The 21,866-nt window shown below is 39.7% G+C and overlaps 1 protein-coding gene across 3 annotated transcripts in view; it reads right to left on the minus strand.

The window, feature by feature from the left end:
* Nucleotides 1–21,866, minus strand: part of NUA (nuclear pore anchor) — a 340,816-nt gene that overhangs the window by 244,048 nt on the left and 74,902 nt on the right. For all 3 annotated transcript variants that reach the window (XM_089371934.1, XM_089371933.1, XM_089371932.1), the window contains exons 10-12: nucleotides 3,571–3,691; nucleotides 3,400–3,492; nucleotides 2,616–2,664 (exon numbers count right to left, since the gene is read on the minus strand). In XM_089371934.1, the coding sequence (XP_089228060.1) occupies nucleotides 2,616–2,664; nucleotides 3,400–3,492; nucleotides 3,571–3,691 (263 nt within the window). The remainder of the gene's footprint in view (nucleotides 1–2,615; nucleotides 2,665–3,399; nucleotides 3,493–3,570; nucleotides 3,692–21,866) is intronic.

Below are 21,866 nucleotides of genomic sequence, written 5' to 3' on the forward strand. Positions count from 1 at the left end.
TCAGACTGTATTTCACTTGATGAAATGCACTTGTGATGTGAGTGAATCAACTATTCCTTGTGTTGTTTTTATAGAGTTCTTGATGGGTTTCATTTGCCACCAAGGGTCACCCAACATGTGCCAAGCCGACCTAAACAAAATGTTTAAACTCCATAAAATCATAGGACAAATTCTTTTCATTCAAACAACGCCACATCATCGATGCCTTAGGTGCCCCTTAGCTCCTTAAGGGTGCCCCATTTGCCTCCAATGACCAAACCATCAAAAATCACACTTTGTTTCATGCCCACAACTTTGGGTGCAAAACCCACTGCTTGGGTACTTCACCCACAAAGCCCTTTTTGTGGGACAACTTCTCACAAACCAAACACTTAGGGTTGTGTTGTACCTCCCAAGCTATACAAATCAACATCTTTACAGTGCTATTGCTATTGGAGATTGGTTTTCCTCTTGGAGACGTCTTTTTGGAATTGAAACAAGGCTATTTCATGGAAGAATTGTAAGTTTATTGCATATCTACATTGTTTTTCATGTAATTGATTAATGCTATTTTTCTCTTTGTTCCATGTCTAAATGCATATTGCTTGTGGAAAATCTTGGTTGATTATTGCATGTTAAATATCTCTTCCTTGAATCTCGTAGTGAACCTCCTAGAGAGAATTCCCCTATTTAATTTCCCCCTCACAAAAAAGATAGCTAGGTTTGTACAAGTGAAAACAAGAGGTTTTTCCCCTTACTCCAACAATTTATCCATTATCTCCTGAATTTAGCCCCAAGGACTCCCATCACCAAAGTGTGAATAGGCACTAGCATCCCTGGTGTTGGTCAAAAACCCTTAAAACATAAATATTTTTCCCTCCAGTTTATTTTCTAAGCCTTTCAAGGCAAGCTGCTAGGGCAAATTGATAGGGCCAAATTCAATTAGGGCACTTATGAGTGAATGTTGGAGGTAGCAAGCTTTTATTTTAACCTTCTTGTTCCATTTAACTCAAAATATAGCCTTTTACATGGTTGAAATTACCCTGGAAGAGCTGATGTCAGCTTATCTATGCAAAATGTGCCCCAGAGAAACCCTAGCCCAAGCTCAAATTAAGGGTTTACCGTAATCCTTTGTTGATTACATCTTTTGTAAACCTTTTCTTGATGCATATATTCTTAGATGTACCTTTGTTGCTATAAATCTTGAAACCCTAGGTCATACATCTCATATCCAGGCTTGGTGCATGATGCGCTACTTCTTTCTAAGAAGAATTGTGCCCTTGTAGTCTGTACAACTAAAAGTGTCCTGACCTAGCATACATCTATATCACCTTGAACCATCTAAAAAAGAATATCTTTTAGGTGATCGGTGGAAAGCCTCCCTTGTAGCACAATTTTACTAAAGAGCAGGAGGAAGATTGCTGAGGTGACAGTGGCAATCTCCCTCATTGTTGCAACAAGGTCCAGCCTTTGCCTTGTGAGACCTATCACAAAGCCTGCCAGACCTTGAGGCAACGATCCTAGAATGCCCTTTCAGCAGGCCAACCAATTTCAGTAAGACATGCAAAAGAGGGGCCATGCACCTTTAGTTCCCAGAGTTCAGAAGAGGATATCAGGTTTCCTAATCTTAGCAACAGATGCTGAAGTCAGCAGAAAATACTTCAGCATTGTTCAAATATTCTGGCAATCTTATTGACTGATCTTCACTTGTACTTTCCACATCACCTACATATACATTGTAATTGTAAACCATTTTCTGTTAATAGATTTGCAATATTTTGTCGACCAAAAAATGCATCAATGGGCCCCTAACAAATTACAGTAACTATTACTGGTGTTGCCACCTCCTATCAGTTCAAACTCCGGGAGGAACCCTGTTATTTTAAGAGGAAAACGACCCAATAAGGTCAAGAAATATGACACCATAAAAACAACCTCTCAAATGACACAGTACAGTACAACAGAAATTATCCATCGACAATTGGAGAACCACAGGACCCAATGAGGGTACGCACATGATTGTTGAGAAAATGTACATGCAAATCTACCCTTTTTGCTAGATCTGTTCATTTGTTGGCTATAGTACACCCATATCTTCTAGTTCTAACTCACACCAATCTTGGGTTTGGAGATAACAACTTCCATTTCCCTTTACATATGTCAGATATTATTAATATTGTTGCCAGTCATACAGGAACAGACGCAGCAATTAATCTATGATCCATATATATGGATAAATACAACTAAAAAGCTATTTGAAATCTCTGTTCACTTGCATCATGCAAATTCAGTTAGCCATCAGCCGAATCCACAAAACAAATACCGACATTCAACTGTATCTAATGAAATGTTAACAGTGGTAGAAAGCAATGCTGCAAACATTAGCATCGAGATAAAATCGGCAAGGGTCCGGAAAACCATAAATTTGTAAACATCACGAAATATTTTTAAAAATAGGCAAAATTAAGATACCCCCAAAATATCGGTAAAATAGGTAAACATCAGCTAGGCCAAAAAAATCGCAAAATCATGATGAAATCGAGATGTTTGCAACACTGGTAGAAAGGCAATCTCCAATACTAATGCATTATTGTAAATTATTGCAACTAAAACGGTGAAAAAGTAAAATGTGCTACCTCTTTCATCTAAAATTACTTCTGCCTTTTCTTCTATCTCATGTAAAACCTGCACAGCAATTTACAGATTCAAAGTGACTTTTTCAATGCCCTTCAAATTATTACGCTAGTGATACGTTCAATGCAACCATAAAAAATATTAAGCTCGAAAAGAATGTATTCAATATCAAAAGTGGTGTAAACTGGAAATTGAAGTGATCTTGAATCAAGGAATAACTAAAAGTTGGATCAAATTAGATATTCAAGATAGCTTCTAGCATTCTGAGAAATTGGATATTTCCAATAGTTCTATTATTTCAAGATAAATTGGAAATTGAAGTGATCTTGGGTCATAATCTTGGCTTCAGGTCATTATTATCACTCGTAATCTATGATCACCATATAAATATAATAATATATATCATGAGTTGTAACCCAAAATATGTGTGTTAACCCATTGCACTGCATCAATAGGAACTGACTGTATTGAATATCTTGTTCAGTGCACATTGTATCATTTACAAACCTTCAAAAAACCTCACATTCCAAACAAAACTGGCCAATATAATGTACTTGACAACACATATTCAGAAGACAGAATAGCCTGTCCTCCAAAAACTCAATTTCCATTATCAACAAACAGTAACAAACATGTTCCAGCAATCATTCTGTTGAAAGATAAGTCTTAGAAGAAGTGTTGTAACATAGCAGGGAAATGATTAATAACCAATCATTCATGGATTTGAATCCAGGAAAAATATTCTGAGCATCATGACTAAGCAATAATTACAAAGAGACCAATTACCCGTTCCAAAATAGCTTGTGAATGTTTGCACGCTTGCCTCTCATGCCGCCATGCATCAACAGCTTCTTGATACTTGGTATAAATCTTTGCCAGCTATTACGGAAAGAAAAAACATTTAGCTCCTTTTAATATATATTATCTATTTCAAATCCAAAGAAAGACAATACTTACACTCCAGCCATCTCTTATTAGAGAAGCCGCTAAAGCTGTTCCAGATATTCCTGGTGGAATCCTTGGAACAACAATCCCATCTCTATGGAGTTCCAACATAGTGTCTGTGTCCATGTTTGACCTGCAAGGATTAAGCATTCAATCAGATGCATGCATGCAGAAAGATAAGATAATTTTACTGTTGTTGTTCAGCAGTTAGCTAATTTCATGTCCACGAGTGCCTGGTCCAAATACCAGCAGGTTGGGTGGACTAATCTACGCTGATAGCTTTACCGGGGATGCCATGCACTAATGTGTCGAAGCATCCCTTGAGTTTTCCTGCCAGGATTTCCTTGAAAATAAAAAATTTTAATAATTTTATTAATGTCTGATTAATGACCGCAAAAGTAGGTCAATGGGACTGCTGAGCACGCTAGAGTCGATACAATGCGGGAGCACAAAAATGACTCCTAATAACACAAGATACAAAAGCAGAACCAAAATAAAAACTGATATCCACAAGCTAAAATCAACAAACAAAGGATAATGTACAACGAAAATAAGTCCACAAAGCAAATAACCAAAATCTCTCCTACACTTGTAAGAAGGTGACAGGAAACTCCACAAAATATAATAATATACCCTTCAATATAGGAGGGTGTGCTCATGAATCCACCTAGAAGGGCTCACAAAAAGCACCCTCCAAGGATCATGAGAGAGAGAACAATAAAATATTCCTCCTAGGGAGATGCCCCATGAGCAACCTCCAAATGTAAAAAGTGGCCGACAAGATGCATGCAACCAATCCACTTGTGCAAATCCCAAGCCAACCAACTCCATGGATGGATGTGCAAGATGTAGTCAAACCCCAAACTTGTAAATGTGCAACCTGAGCTAAAAAATCTAAGGAGATAAGAGCAAATTAGGGTTTTGACCATGCCAAAACTCAATTAATAAATAAATATATGCCAATGAAATCCAGTACCCAACCTATTAACCTTAATCTGGTTAAATCAGATTAATTTAACCACTGAACGGTTAAAACAACCTCAACATGTTTGCACAAAGGTAAATGCTCAAAATATAACCATAGTCCCTCTCCAGTCAGTCACCAACAAATTAAATCACCATGAACAACTGAATCAATTAAGGGTGCACTATAATAAAGTGTTGTACCATGGAAATAAAAACATATTATTCCTAGCAAAACCCCATCATGATAACAAAAAGAGATAAATCCCAACCTAACATACACCACCACAAAGGGATTATTACATTAAAATTCATCATCAAGCATTAAGAAAGTTTAGATCACCATCAAATTATATGTAGTGCCCCTCTTTCTAACTCAAACTAAGGAATTATCATATCAATGAGGGAGCTCACATCATGAAACGCATTCCACCCTAGTTATGTCTAGCAAATGTTACATCATAAAGTTAAATCACCTACGAAAGTTCTACCAAAGACAACATGAATCATGAGAGGGGGCATAAAGAAATGTAAACCCCATTTAATCATCAAGAACACTCCATCACACATACTACACAAGCAGGCCATGTAGAACACCCCATCCCACTGACAGCAAAACTATGAATCAACACACTAAAACATTAGGAAATGCTAACAACATCATGAAACATATAAAGTTCTAACATTATCAACCAACCCTTTGGGGGGCTAGACCCATCATTCAAATCCAAGATAAGCATATATACCAAACCACCATAATGAGATGCTCCACGTCCATCAAAAGTGCACCCCAAGGGATGATCAATTAGGCAAGCACATGTGAGAAGACCACCAACCAGCAAGCACAATCATCCAGCCAAGGAGAATTGACACTCCTGCAAACCAAAGATCTACATCAAATGATCCAAGGCCATGAAGAAAATGGGCTCCACGAATATGAATCCCCTAAACTCAATGCAATATCTTCAAGGAACCAGGAACAAATTTCCATCAATGTGATGAAAAACAAAATGTGGAACCTCACTCAAAATGAGGTGTAACAAGTTGCATTAGCATGCATAAACAAGATTATTAGGGATGCCATTGACTAACATGGGAAGGCATCCCTTAGGTTCTCGAATTCTTTCTTTCCACGCCTACTAACTTTAAGCAACAACCACTTCTTTAAATTTGATCTCAATCTTATGTTTCACTAGGTATTCCCCATTGGTGCTAAGAAGCACAAGCCCAAAATGATAGAGATTCAAAAAGGTGACATTAGGATTTTCACTATGTTTTCATTCAATCCCCTTGGGAATGCATTCCTCAAGGACAACTTTGAGTGATAAGACACCAAACACTTAACAATGACATGAGGCCTCCCACCACCCATGACAAATTTAAATGTGGCAATAGTGTTTCCTCATGTTGCCCCTTCAATAGACCTGGATGTATGAATGTGGTATGCCCTTTTAGATGCCCATTGCCTAGGTAAGATCACCTAGCCTATTTTCCTAAATTATTATTTCATCTTATCTAATCTTTTTTGGGTTTCATAATTAGGCACTCTTTATAAGATCTCCAAAGTTTCAATATTTTTTTTTGGGCGCATATAAGGGTTGATAAGGTCAAAAAATATCCTCTTCTCATGCTTTTGATATGGCACACAATCCATGGGTTTCGTGAGAACATTCACACCTATCAATTGTAGAGGTGTATACGAGAGACCTTTTTTCAATGGGATGTCCTTGGAAATCATTGTTTCCTCGATGAAACACACAAATGAGCAATTACGATGTGCCTTTTTCTCAATGGAAAACCTAGGGATGTCCTTGGAAATCATTGTTTCCTCGATGAAACACACAAATGAGCAATTACGCTGTGTGGTTACTGTTAATTTTGGGTAGCAACGGATGTGCTCTAGCCTTGAAATTTGGTGGAGAGGCTAAGGCACATGAGATCTCCAAGACCTAGAAATCGTTTGGAGAAATTCCACCCAAATAAGGAGTTATTAAAATAATTAATATTTTTAATGGTTTCCTAAGTCTAAACTTTGGAAACTTAAATATCGATGGGTATTAATAAAGATAAGGGTGAGAAGCTTCTAAGAGACGAGGATTAAATCTATTTTAATCTTAGTCTTCGATTAGAGACTTAATCTCAATAGTTGAATCATCAACAAGAAAAGTATAAGAGAAGACTTGAGGATCATTTGGAGACACATTGGTAGATACTATATCTCAAGGAAAATCGATTCTCAAGGAGAACGAGATCAATTTCAGAGGGAGAGTTGCAGGCTGGAGGAAGAGGAGGGCATCACCAACAGCCAGTGAGTAAGGAGGTGGTGGAGAAGTGACATTGAGAGATAGCGCAGAGCGAAACGCAACCCTCACGCAGGCTAATGCAGAGGAACTCAGAGCCATGTTGAGCCACGCAGAAGTGACGTAGAAGTGGGAGAAGGATCTCCTAGGTGTTAGAAAGTTTCCTAGGGAAAGTCTCAAGTGTTTTCTCTCAGTTTCTCTGTAAAATCATTCCTTGTAAAAGCGATTGTTGCTAAAGATTAATAAAACCCTCGTCTGCAGCACTGTTTTCCCACATTGGGTTTTTCCAAGGACAATTGTCCAAAAACAATTGTGTTGATGTGATTGGTTCCTGCGTATGTATTTTCCCTGTGTAATTATGTGATAACTACAATAGAATTTATTTGAATATTTGTTGAAGGGATTTCGTCAATAACTTATTGTGAAGAATAAGTAGGTGAAATAAATCAGTTGTTGCAGTAGAATTTCGGGTTAGAAATCCTCGCATGGTATCAGCGCAGAGATCCGACAACAAGAGAGAAGAATCGGCTATGGGTCAAGAGCATGATGTAGAGGCATCAACTCAAAGGGACTCACACAGATTTCCATAAGAAATCACAAGGGAAATGGATCACAATTGTTCTATGTTAGCTTCCAGATTGAAAGAAGAAGTCGCTTGCCTAGCGAGCTCTGCCTCCTCTGAGGTTTGGTATATAGATAGTGGAGCTTCCTGGCATATGAGAGGAATTCGAGAATGTTTCAGATTATCAAGAACAAAGGAAGAATTTTCAGATCACCATGGGAAATAAGGCAAAGAGTATCCCCGTAGGAAGAGGTACTGTAGTCTTTCAAACCGAAAACGGGATTGGGGATGAACTTACTCTTCGTATCTCAACTTCAAAACAAGGGCTATGACGTTTTCTTCATTAAGGAGAAAGTATATGTCAAACACCCAAGTTGGAAAAGGAAGGCCCAAATAGGAATCAGAAGTAACAGCCTATATAGATTACAACTAAAATCTCCAATGGCACTGACAGGCAGCAATGGAGATAAAGATTTGAATGAACTATGGCACAAGAGGATGGGACACTTACACCATGGGGCTCTGAGAATTCTCAGGAAAACAGTATCAGGAGTTCCAGAACTAAGTACCGAACGAGATGGTGTATGCAGAGGGAGCGCCCTAGGCAAGTATGCCAAAGCAGCATTTTCCAGAAGTAACAATAGAGCTTAGAGTGTTCTAGGATTGATACACTCATACATCTGCAGACCAATGTCCACAAAAGCTTTTAGTGGTGCTGAATACTTCGTCACCTTCATTGACGACCATTCCAGAAAGACTTGGATCTACTTTCTGAAAACCAAGGATGGGGTTTTTGGTCGATTCAAAGAGTTCAAGGCTCTAGTGGAGAATCTCACAGGAAAGAAGATAAAAGTGTTGCGCTCAGACAATGGTGGAGAGTATGTTGACGAGGATTTCACTGATTTTTGCGCTAGGGAAGGCATCAGAAGAGAGTGGACAACTCCATACAATCTGGAGCAGAATGGAGAAGCAAAAAGGAAAAACAGGACTATTGTGGAAGCAGCTAGGAAAATGTTGTATGATCGGGATATGCCCAAATTCCTGTGGGCAGAAGCATGCAGCACAGTAGTTTATGTCCAGAACAAGACTCCACACAGGTCATTCGGCAAAATCACTCTGGAAAGGGTCTTCACCAGGAAGACCCCTTAGGTCAGTCATTTCAGGATATTTGGGAGTTTGGCGTATTTTCGTATACCCAAAGAAAAGAGAAATAAATTAGATCAAACTGCTGAGAAAGGATATCTGTGAGATATAGCCAGAATGCTAAGGCATATAGAGTCTATCTTCCAGGGAGTAGGAAGGTAGTAGTTCGGCGGGATGTAAAGTTCATGGAGAACAATGCTTTCAGGAAATCTCGAGAAATGCCTTCCAAGGAGCAGTCAAAAGACGATCCGTTGGTCAACCACTTCGATAAACAGAGACTAGTACCAGCAACTCTCCTAAAGGCAAAAATTCAGAATAGGAGGAATCTCAAGAAGAGGAAGAGTTGATAGATGTACCCACTACCAGCGGAAGAACGAGCCAGAAACTCCGATAGATTCTACAGGATGCGGAGGACATCATTGGTGCGCCCAGGAATGATAAAACGGAGCGAAGACAGTCAAATAGATACCAGACCCTAGTAGCTCAGGTTGGGGAACCTTCTAGTTTTTAGGAGGTCGTTCCGCATCAAGTATGGGTAGATGCTATGGTGGAGGAATATAGTTCTATAATGGTCAATGGTGTTTGGCAAGTGGTACCTAGGCCTCAGGACAGGTCAGTGGTAGGTTAGATATGGATCTACAAAGTCAAATATGCAACAAACAGTAGTGTGGAGAAATACAAAACCATGTTTGTGGCTAAGGGGTATGCTCAAAAGAAAGGGATAAACTATGAAGAAACCTTCGCCCCAGTATCCAGGTATACTTCTATTAGAACCATGATATCCCTTGCAGCACAAATGGGGTGGGAGATCCACCAGATGGATGTCAAGATGGCATTCTTGAATGGAGTGATAGAAGAGGAAGTATACATTGAACAGCGAGAGGGTTTTGAGACACATGAGAAGAAATATCATGTATGCAAATTAAAGAAAGCCTTGTATGGGCTTAAACAGGCACCCAGAGCATGGTATGGTTGAACTGATGGCTACTTGTAGAAGATTGGGGTCATCAAGAGTGACGCAGATCCTAATCTCTACTATCTTGTCGTAGAGAATGAACCTCTAATCCTGGTATTATATGTGGATGATCTTTTTCCTGACAGGATCATCCAGGCTCATCAAACACTGCAAGCAAAACCTAGCCACAGAATTCAACATGAAGGAGTTGGGACAGATGCATTATTTCCTAGGGTTGGAAGTTTGGCAGCAGGAGGGTGAGATCTTCCTTGGACAAGGGAGATATGCTACAAAATCGGTGCAGTTATCTGAGGGTTTTCTTATCAAGCAGTTTCATAATACAATCTGGATGCCAAATCCGGCTTACCCAACATAGAATGCCCTTGGCTACCTCTCAGTTTGAGACAGATGTCTCGGCTGAAACTCTGATAACCCCTTCGGTAGCTCCTCAGCTCCAATCTGCCCCAGAAACCCCAGTGTTTGCCTCTCTGGACTGCGTCAGGCTCTCTCCGCCTAGCGTTGGCCCTGCATCACCCTGAATAGGCCTGCATCAACCTCAAGAGGCCCTGCGTCACACTGAATAGGCCTGCGTCAGCCTCAGGAGGCCACGCGTCTACATTGGCCTCTCTGAAGCACTGCACAGCTCCTGGCTACCTCTGCGTGGCCCTGCTTGAGCCCTGGCTGCTACTGTGTCAATATCTTTGGCTCCTGCGCTAATCTCCCGACACCATCTTTGCCTCTCTGTCTCTCTATACTCACTGCCGCTCAACTACAACTCTGATCAATGATTCTATCTCTCTTAGCAAACCCCGCTCTAGAGAATAGAATGAATGTTCATATGGTGTAATCTCTCGTTGACATATCTACGGCCGAGATTAAGTCCCTAATCAATGGCTAAGATTAGATCTAGCTTGATCCATGACTTTTCGACCATTCTAACACAGTTTTATATTAATTCACATTAATATTTTAATTTCCCTAATTTTAGGCTTAGGGACTCCAATAAAAATATTAATTATTTTGATATCTCCCAAACTGTTTACAATCTACCCAAACCCTTTCTGGGTATTGGAGATCTCCATGTGCCCCAACCTCTCCACCAAATTTCGTGGCTAGAGCACATCTGATGCTACCCCAAATCAACAAGTACAAGAAGCAGCAGTACAGTGGATGTGAGGCAGCAGGTCTAGCATCAACACAAAGGACAGATGCGGAAGATCAGTGTGATGCTTCTACGATGAAGCATTGCTAGAGCACATTCCTCGTTAAGAGGGAGTGTTGATTTTGGTTAGCATCAGATGTTCTCTAGCCTTGAAATTTGGTGGAGAGGCTAAGGCACATGAGATCTCCAAGACCCTGAAAATTCCACCTAGATAAGGAGTTATTAAAATAATTAATACTTTTATTGGGTTCCTACGTCTAAACTTAGGATAATTAAGATATTAATGGGTATTAATAAAGATAAGTGTGAGAAGCCTCTAAGAGATGAGGATCAACTCTGTTTTAATCTTAGCCATTGATTAGAGACTTAATCTCGATTGTTGATTCATCAATAGGAAAAGTATAAGAGAAGACTTGAGGATCATTTGGAGACACACTGGCAGATACTCAGTATCTCAAGGAAAATCAATTCTCAAAGAGAACGATATCTATTTCAGAGGGAGAGTTGTAGGGTGGGGGAAGAGGAGGGCATCAGCAACAGTCAATGACTAAGGAGGAGCTGACACACGAACATTGAGAGACAGAGCAATGGGAGACGCAGGCTGACACAGAGGGACGCAGAGCCACGCAGAAGTGCGAGAAGGGTCTCCTAGGTGTCAAAAAAATTCCAGGGAAAAGTCTCTGGTGTTTCCTCTCAGTTTCTCTGCAAAATCATTCCTTGTAATAGTGATTGTTGTTGAAGATTAATAAAACCCTCACCTCTTGCACCGGTTTTCCCACATTGGGTTTTTCGGGGGACAATTGTCCAAAAACAACTGTGTTGATGTGATTGGTTCTTGTGTATGTATTTTCTCTGTGTAATTATGTGATAACTGTAGTAGAATTTATTTGCTCTCTGTAATTATTTGCTGAAGGGATTTCATAAATAACTTATTGTGAAGAATAAGTAGGTGAAATAAATCAGTGGTTGCAGTAGAATTTCGGGTTAGAAATTCTCACAGTTACTACGCAGCAATTATTTATTGCTTCCTTAATGCCCATGTGTTAGAAAATGCATTTCTTCTAAGTTAAAGAAAATACGCAGTTTGGGCACATCCCAATATCCCAAATGCTTGGAAATGTCAAAATGGTTTCCCAAGCAAATTTGACCATTTCCAATAAAGATTCTATCATGTATGAGGGTGTGGGATTGGTATTAGTCAAAGATCGCCAATCTATGGGATTTTGCATCATGTAATCACCTATTAGCGTTAATATAAAGGTGGGTCTCCTTTAAAATTTTCATTTATATATGTGATTCTTATTTTCTTCCAACAAAATTTGTTAGTTAAAAACTCTCTCTCTCTCTCTCTCTATATATATATATATATATATATATATATATATATATATATATATATATATATATATAGATTGTATTTTCCACATGTACCCAATTTAGGCATGTCAGATTCCTGCTTAGTCTTCCTTTAGTCTTTACGTAGGTTCCAAAATCTCACCTCTCATCATCAAAAAGCAATGAAACTTTCATATTTGTGATCAAAAGCCCCCAAACTTCCTTCTTGATAACTTGGGTTGTCTAGACTAATAGCCTCCATTAACTCCATTACCACAGAGACCTCACCCAACAAGGTTAATCTATCACTTGGATTGGTTCCTTTGGTGAAACAAGTGGGTTTGAATATATGATTTTTCCTAAGGTTTTCCCAAATCCTCTTCAATCTTATCCCAAGAAGAGCTACCAACACACCAACTAAAAGTTCAGAACCTCACAGCTAAGCAAACACACAATCTTCCTATTATGTGCATGGTAGATCCATATTCTTGTATATATATTGCCTTACAATTTTATAAGCTTTGAAATTCGGAGCATTTCATGAAGTTCAACTCTTGTTGGTTCTTTCAGTGGTGTTTGCAGGACTTGTTTGTCCCAAGTTATATTTTTCCGTTCAACACTTCATCTTTTTCTTGTTTCCTTCTGTTTCATAATAGAACAAACAGATTAAACTACAAGGAAAACCTACTTTATTTTATAATTTCTATCTCCACCTTATTCTTGCTATAGAAACTCTTGAGACTTAATCAAAAACCCGAAACATAAATTAGGCCTGTGTATAGGGCAGCAATAGCCCTTCCTTGATAGTTGATTAGGGCACACTTGAACAACAACTTGAGCTCCTAGATTGGACTACAGCTAGGGCATCTTATCTCCATTGAGACAGTGTATAGAACCCTTCTTGACTGCGTAGAGGTGTTCTCCTCCTAGGATTGCGTAGAACCTTCTTTGAGTAACTGCGTTAGGGCTTCTTCATTAGGGAAGCGTAGAGCCTTTCTCCATTAGGGCAACGTTTTCCCTTAGGATCTCTCCTCCTACCAAAACCCAAAGACAGGTAGAGAGGAAGAGATCACAAGTGAGTGTGTCCAAATGACTTTCAAGGAACCTCTATTTATACTAGAGCGTTGAGCAGATGTGGGGTTTATCTGGTTGTTGGCCAACCTTGATGAATTGTCCCATAACACAAATAAATTCATATTTCCATGAATACTTATCAGAACCGGATGATCTATAGATCAATCCTACACCTCTCGATGAGGGATCCAAGAAAAAAAACAGTTGCCATTAATAAGATGACCCACGTGGAGTTTGGCCCTAGTTGCCAATTTTAACACTCTCTCTCAACTAGGGAAAACTCCATCCACTGATCCATATGTCCGACAGTACTATCTCTGCCATCAGTGCCCTACACTACTCTACTCTGCTCTGCTCTGTTGAACCATGAAGAAGAATTGATCGAGAATGTCTCATACCATTCTCTACTGACCCGAAGTCAGTGCCATATGAAGAGTGTGGCATACCACTCTTACTGACCCGAAGTCAATTTCATTGATCCCAGATCAATATCACAAGAGAGTATCTCAAACCACTCATTCTGATCCCAGATCAATGGAGGTCATCCTAACATAGGGAGTACGTAGATACAACAATGCGTCCATCGATAGTACTACTATGGTCCCTAACCCCATTTCCTTACTCATTGATCAGATGAGAAGTACTTCCAATGAGTCCTAGACTGCATGGGTAGGATGCCTCGACAGGAGAACTAATCATCTTGTCCCTAAGTCGCCTCGGGGTAACACAAAGGCTGAGCCATTCACCCTGTACACAACGCACCATTAGGGAAGGGTGAGTCGCCCTATGCTCGTGTATTGCTCTAGTAAGTACCCCAAGCCCACCCAGAGCTCCCAAATCTCAATGCATGCAACATGCAAGACCCTTATAAGAAGGTCTCTCACCGACTCCAAGACGTTCGAGAAGGTCACAGATTTGACCTTTCCCCGAAACTTTTACAAAATGTCTACGACTTGTACATCGGTCTCATTGTGATGGAACCTCCTTGCTCATCAACGTACCATATCCCAGATAAGGTAGTATTTGTTGTCTATCTGTTGGAGCAACCATCAAATACGAGATTCCTGAACAATCGAATCCCCTCTGGTTGTCACAGAGGATCACAGTGGTATTCATCATGTGTACAAACAGCGCACTGAAGAGCTTCCACAACCAAGCAACTTCATACGAGATCATACTTGTAGCTATGTATTCGGTCCTAGCGGTGCTTATAGCAACCGACTTCTGCTTCCTGCTCATCCATGATATCGAAGTAGAACCCAAAGAGAACCAGCACTGAGAAGGGCTCTAGTGATCCTCCACATTGCCTGCCCAGTCAGCATTCGAGTAATCATGTAGCTTCATATTTCAGCCAGTGTATCTCAATCCATGAGAGATTGTGCCCCAAAGATATCTCAAATGATTCTAGGCACCAATCCAGTGTGGCTCAACCATATATGAGCTCACCATGCTAACTGCAAATCATATGTCCAAGCGGACGCTCACTAAGAACATCAACGCGAATGAGTTTATGAAACTCAGAGGTATTTTCCCAAAGCTGGTCTGGCATCACTACCACATAACTTCTGAAAGTTAAAATCCTCGAGGTGGTCACGGGCTTGCAGTGTACCGTTCCACATCCGGAATCCAACTCCCTCTTACTTCTACAAATGAGAGGGTCTGCACCTGTTAGAAATTGGTTGTCCTCAGAAGGTGTCAGTACAAGAGGTCTATCATCCACAACCTTTGAGCAATGGCTTGGATCGGCTTCACTCCTAGTGAATCTCAGCTTCATCAGACAGTGATCAATCCTCTCATACTAAGCGCGGGATGTTTTGCTTCAAGCCATAGAGGGCTTTCTTCCACCTGCATACATGAGATTCCCGATGAATCTCAAACCCCTTATTTGTTCCAAGCCTGTGGACATACTACATGAGGGGAATGGTCCCCTTGAAAGATTTCCCTTCGATACATTTCAGACATGTACCTTCATGCTCTTTTTGAATTCAGGCATCCCAGTCACCAACTGACCCACCAACCACTGTGTATGATCGATTAAAAAGGTCATGACGTATCAGTTGACCATTGACAGCACTTTGATCGGACTTGTGAAAAGGGACAGTCGACCTGGGACCTGAACAACCCAGACAAATGTGAACAGCGGCATAATGATGACAGCATGATTGTTCCACGCCACGGAGCACAGGGAACTCGCAGACGGAAACGGTTGGGTGTGATGGTCGCACGGTGATGGACGCAATGGGAATGCGGAGGAAGGCAGCGAACAAACAGGGACAGCGACTGGACAAGGATAGGAACGGTGGACTGGACAAGGACAGGAAGGGTGGACGTCGAGAACGAACCGAGAGACAGAAGAGAGCAGCACAGGAAGGCGATGGATGCACGAGAATGAGTGACAGAAGGGGATAGCAGCATGGAGGCGAGGACGTGGGCAGAAGACGGAGGACTACAGCAGACTGATAGTGCAATGAGTGTGAAGTGCCCGCAAGGCCAACAGCCCACAGGAAGGTGGCTCTGATACCACTGGTATGTGTGGTTCTGCACGCTGCTACAGGGGTTTCTGTACGCTTGTTTAATTAAATTTTAGATAACTGGCAATAGACATAGTTTATATGTATAAATACTTTTTTTATTAAAATGAATAATGAATGAATGCCTTACATGGCCATGGCAGTTCTCCTTATATAGGAGTTCACTGGCCATGCCAACGTAGGGGGGCATGTCTTTTGACTAATGCCTCTAAGACTTAATTAAGTAGCTTAGTGTTAATTTATGTCTAAGTATTAATTTATTATTTAATTTAACCTTGTATATATAGTTATGAATATTTAATTCATAACATCTAAGGATGATATGATGTGCTAAATGCTAGTTGAGTTTTGTTGTCGCCACATAATCCACACCTTAGGTCACGTCGAATAAATCTTCAATCCAATAGGTGTGGCCTTGGGGGAAAGTTTCAAGTCGAGTTCATTGTCACTGTATCTCAACTCTTCCATTTAGGCTAACTCCTAATCTAGGAATTTATTTTATTACCAAAAGGACAAAACCAGCATCATATAACTTATATGACTTGCAAGCTAAGAAACCAGATTCGTCCCCTAGGCCCGACGTGTCCAGACTCCGGCAGATTAGACACGATGCTGGCGATTCCTTGTCCAAAAATCAGGACACGTTGTGTCCGATCGGGACATGACGTGTCCCAATTTTCGGATTCAAATCCTAAAATCAAGAACCAGGACAACATTATAAACTGACTTTTCTCCATTCCTTTTTCACATTTAGCTGTTTAATTTGTTGTGTTTGGTGTGGGTGTTTGGAAGCAAGTAGCAAATGGTGTGGAAGCGTTTTCAAGGAGATTCAAGCACATGGTAAGTGCATTTTCTCTCTATTTTTTTTGCATTTTTATTACAATAGTTTGCATATGCATTTCTTTGTGCATTTTTGGTTTATTTTTTTACAGCATTCATAGCTCAATCAAGGGCAGCAAGGAAGCGTCAAAGGAAGGGGAAGAATGTCCCCATTGGAGATGCCCCTCCTCTCCCAATTTCATCAGAGTCTACTGCAAGTGTTCCCTCTATTGCAAATAATGTAGAGGGAAGACTTCCTCCTCAAGGTAACAAATATCCCTTGTGGAAATATGTCACAAGGGAGCAAGGGCCACCCAGCAAGGTGAAGGGAGGAGACAATGTGAATTGGAAATGCAACTATTGCCACAATACTTTCACGAGCACACATTTTCGTGTGAAAGGTCATTTGTTGGCTTTACCAAGTTCTAGAATTGGAGCTTGTACAAAGGTGCCTTTACCAAAGAGGAAAGAAATAGAAAGAGAGTCCAATGCTAAGTTGCCGGAAACGGCTATCTCCAACCCCAAAACAGCGTTTCCCGTTTCGGATCCGTATCCACGTACGAAACGCCGGAAAAACGTTTTTTTGCCGTTTTTTTTTTTCTGGAAACGGGAAGTTTTTTTTCACAGCCGTTTTTTAGGCGTTTTTGTCGAAAAAACTTGCAGTTTTAAAAAAATGAAAACGTTTTCAGGAAATTTTGAAAAGTATTTAGAAAATTTAAAAGGGTTTTCAAAAATCGTGAAACATTTTTGGTGGAAAAAAAGCATTTTCGGCAAGTTGGAACATTATCTTCATCTTGGAAGTTGGAACATAGTTGACATGATACAGGCAAACACAAGCAAGACTGCCTCCCTTGGCTTTTAATTTTTTACTGGAACTGTTTTGGTCTAGCACAAGATAGATTCAAAAAACGCAAGATTGATATCAAATATTACCCACAGTTCTTCCAAACAAATACTCAGCCACCAATGACAAAGGTCTTGGGCAGCTTGAATGGCACAACAAGAGGGGACTAAACCCCCTTTTTAGTAGCATCTTGAACTCCAGAAATAGACTGGAACTGGGTCCTCAAAAGGACAAAACTCAGCCCATTTAAAATGGCAGAACTCAGCCCACAAAGCAGCAAACTCGACTAGCAAGTAATAAGAGGTAAACTCGGCCCAGATAACAAGATATATTTAGCCAGCAAAAAAGGAACCCTTGACTTGATATGAGAAGGTAATCTCTGCCTCTTTGGAGAGTGAACACTAAAACGTTGCTTCAATATGGCATATGTTGAAACTTGAATTGATGATGATGAATCATGAATCATGATAGATCATAGATGATACAGATAATCTAGATTCTGAAATATGAATTTTTTATTTTTAATATAGATATATATATATATATATATATATATATATATATATATATATATATATATATATGTGTCGATTCCTGCCGTATCGTATCCAGATTTTTTGAAAATTTGTCGTATCCGTTTCAAACCCCGTACCCATATCCGTTTTCTGGTAACTTAGGTCCAATGTCAGTATGGCAAATGTTGCTACAAAATTTAAAAAAAAAAACAGAGAATGATGACCCCCTTCCATTCTTGCGGAAAAACAACAACAAATTCCCATTTGAAAGTTCTGGTGGAGGACAAGCAGCAAAAAGAAAGGCAATTTCACTTGGTCCAATGGACAAGATATTTTGGGGGAAACGAGAAGAGCTTGATCTCACCATTTGCCCTTTTTCTCTATCAAAACTTTATATACTTTAATGTTGCACACTCACCTCTATTTATTGAGATGTGCCGAGCTCTAACTCAAGGGGCTCGATCAGGGTATGTGCCTCCTGGGTCAGAGAAGCTTAGAAACACATTATTGACAAAGGAAAAAAAAGAGGTGGACAAAATGGTTGAGCCTATTAAAGCATCATGGCCAACATTTGGTGTTACATTGTTTCTTATGGATGGACAGATCCAACACGACACCCACTCATCAACTTCATGGTGTCTTCCTTGAATCATCCAATTTTCTTGAAAGCAGTGGATGCACTTGGACAATACAAGGATGCACAATATATGGGTGAGTTGTTTATTAAAGTTATTGAAGATGTATGTGTTGATTCTTGTGTGCAAATCATTACAAATAATGCACATGTTTGCAAGGCCACTGCCATGATTGTGGAAGCTAAATATCCACAAGTGTTTTGGACACCTTGCATTGTCCATTCATTGAACTTAGCACTAAAATCTATTGCTTTTGATGTGCTTTGGATTGGTAACATTATTGAGGATGCACGACATATCCGTAACTTCGTACAAAATCAAACAAATTCCCTCACTATCTACAAGGAGTACAACAATCTATCACTGTTGAAGATTGTGGATACATGGTTTGCATCTTCATTCATCATGTTGAAGAGGTTGAGGGAGGTCAAGACCGCTCTTGGGGCCATGGTTATTTCAAAGTTTTGCTCTTTTTGGAGAAAGATAGATCAAGTAGCCTCTAAAAGAGTGAAGAGCACAGTGTTAGATGATGCTTGGTGGGAGCGAGTAGATCTACTTATTCAGATCATGGACCCTAACATTTCTTTGCTTCGATTTGCATATACAGACCAACCCATCCTAGCAAAGGTTTATGAGGGATGGGATTCCACGAATGAGTCTGTGAAGAGCATTATTTTACAGAGTGAGTGCCCCAACTATGAGACATCATCAAAGGCCTTCTTCACCACTATACACGATATTCTTGTCAGCAAATGGGACAAGAATTGCACACCTTTACATTGTTTGGCTCACTCATTGAACCAAAATATTATAGCCATGAGTGGCTGAATGGTGGACCTTTGTAGAGTTTTCCACTGGCACTGGTCGATTTGCAGTATATGATCTGATTAGAGACAGGGGGCTAAGAAGCCCTATTCTTGGTGGGCAAATCATGGGGCAACAAGCCCTCCTCTACAGCAATTAGCCATGAGGCTCCTCTCTCAGGTGACTTCATCCTCTTGTTGTGAGAGGAAATGGAGCACATATAGTAATTTGTATAGTGTCAAGAAGCGCAAGGTTGAGCAATCCAAGGCAGAGACAATGGTGTATGTGCACACCAACCTTCGTCTTATTTACAAGCAGAGGGATGAGTGGTTGAAGGGAAAGACAAAGATGCGGGATGTCTTTCTTGATGATATGGGTTTGGACAGCAATGTTGAGTTGGCATTGGCCAACTTGGATCTCAATGATCCAGTGCTAGAGCCTGTCACATTTGATGAGGGTGATACTGCGAAGAGGTCATCCACCACACCAGCAAATGCAGAGATGACTTTGGATACAGGGTAGGAGGATGCAACAGAGGAGAGCAGTGGTGACCATGATGATGAGGACAGTGATGTTGATTTTGATGATGACTATGAGGATTGATGACTCATGAGTCATGCGCTGCCTACTGCCCTGAGGCTTGTATACTTGTAGTTGCAGTTGTTTTGTATTTGTTATTTCTATTTGCCATTGGCATTGCACTACCTATGTAAACAGTAACACATTTTGATTTTAATGATTTAATGAGAAAACTGCAGTATCTTCACCTTACTATCTTGTCTTTCTCCTATTGGATCATTGATGAATTGAATATGTATTATGATTTATGATTTATGATTTATCTCACAATTGTATTTATATGCATAATGTTTCTTCATAAAACTTACATCTAGATGAAGATCAATGTTTGAATCGATGAATTTGTATCATGAATGAGAATTTGTGTAATATATATATATATATATGAATGTGAACTGTTCCGAGGGGGTCAACGTGTCTGTATCTGACACTTGAATCCCCGTATCTGTCAAATCCTGAATCCTCGTGTCAGGTGACTTAGCCTACAAGCAAATAATTAAACAACAAGATTGAAATAACAAGATAGACTAGTGCCAAAACTATATGCTTGTGTATTGAAGTAGGAATCTAGACAAATGTAATCTTGGCCCAAGGAAGATGCTATTGAATGTTTTGGACAAGTGTTCTTGGAAAATTATGGTTAATTTCACTTGGAATTATTTAAATTGAGTGCAAAATGGAAAAACAAATATGTGATTTGTATGTGATTGTACGAAAATGAATTAATATATGGTTTGGTTCCTTTATGGCTTTTATCCTTCGAATGAAAACAAGAGAGTTGCTTGGAGATCCAACAGGAAGAAAAGTAGTTCCATGGCATTCCCCTAATTTCACAAGTCAACAAAATGCTTCCAGATTTACAATAAAAACTAAAAGGTTTTTCTTAAACTAGACCATCCAACACAACACAATTCCTCTCAAAATCTTGGCAAAGATCAAGCTTTGCTTGCAATGGCCAAGAACATAACAGGACTTGGAAGAGAAAGATTCGTTACTTTATTTGCGGAGGAGAAAATCTAATTTATGAGTAAAATGAAATCTAAGCTATGAAATGAATGTTTTGCAGTGCTTGGGCTTATTCCTTTAAGTTAATTTTATCCAAATTGGGTAAACCACGAAAATGAAATGAAACACAAACTCCCCCCAGCATAAGGGGGATGGAATGCCTATGGCACTCCCACTAGCTCCCTCAAGGTTACAATGACATTTTAGAAGGTTTGGTGCCCTTTGAAACAAAGGAAAATGGATTGTTGACCCCTATGTAAGTAGGGGGGAGGATATGGATGCCTTTTGGTATCCAAGATGGTCTAAATCACCAAAATTTGAGCAACATTTCCCCTTATATCTTCACAAACCTGCAAAAACAGCAAGCTACTAATGGTGATTTAGACCATCACCATTAGTGATGCAATTCTCCAAATTGCGGTGCATGGAAAGCTTACAAAAATTCTTGCCAAGAACCTTGTTAAGATATAGGTGTTTCCTACATATGAAATCTAGAAAATACGCCAATCAAACTAGAAGCATATATAATCTCGGATTCTAAGATGTAAGACAACAAATAGATAACAAATAACCTACTTTGAAAAATCTATTCCTACTGGATAAAATACCCCTTCAAAACCCTATAACAAAGCTTAAAGCAATATAAGCACAAAGCAAGATTGCCTCATATGTTAAACATCAAGCATCCACACAAAGCTTGTACACCATTATTTGCCTCGAAAGCCTTTTATTCCAAATGACAAGAACAATTACAAATGCTAGCAAAGCTCTCTTCAAATCTACTCTCTTTCATTGAAATGGAGGAGAGTGCTTTGTTTCAATTGTTGTTTTATGCCAGTTAAGACTTTTATCACGGAATAAACCAAAACACAAAAGAGAAAACAAAATAATTTTATTGATCAAAATAGTGAGGACTCCAAGGGAGGGAGCTCTGGAAACCCTTGTCACCCTAGCCACTCAATTTTTGCTCTATTTGCATGGATTTTCTGCAAATCATTCAATGATAAATCCTTATGATTTGGCGAATAAATCTTTTTCTTTTGCAGGTATGGTTATAGGTCAACCAGCTCTTCTTGGTTTCG

Source organism: Pinus tabuliformis, chromosome 8 (assembly GCF_031772625.1).
Source record: "Pinus tabuliformis cultivar Carrire ecotype Pingquan chromosome 8, CPIR1, whole genome shotgun sequence".
NCBI classification, from domain to species: domain Eukaryota; kingdom Viridiplantae; phylum Streptophyta; class Pinopsida; order Pinales; family Pinaceae; genus Pinus; species Pinus tabuliformis.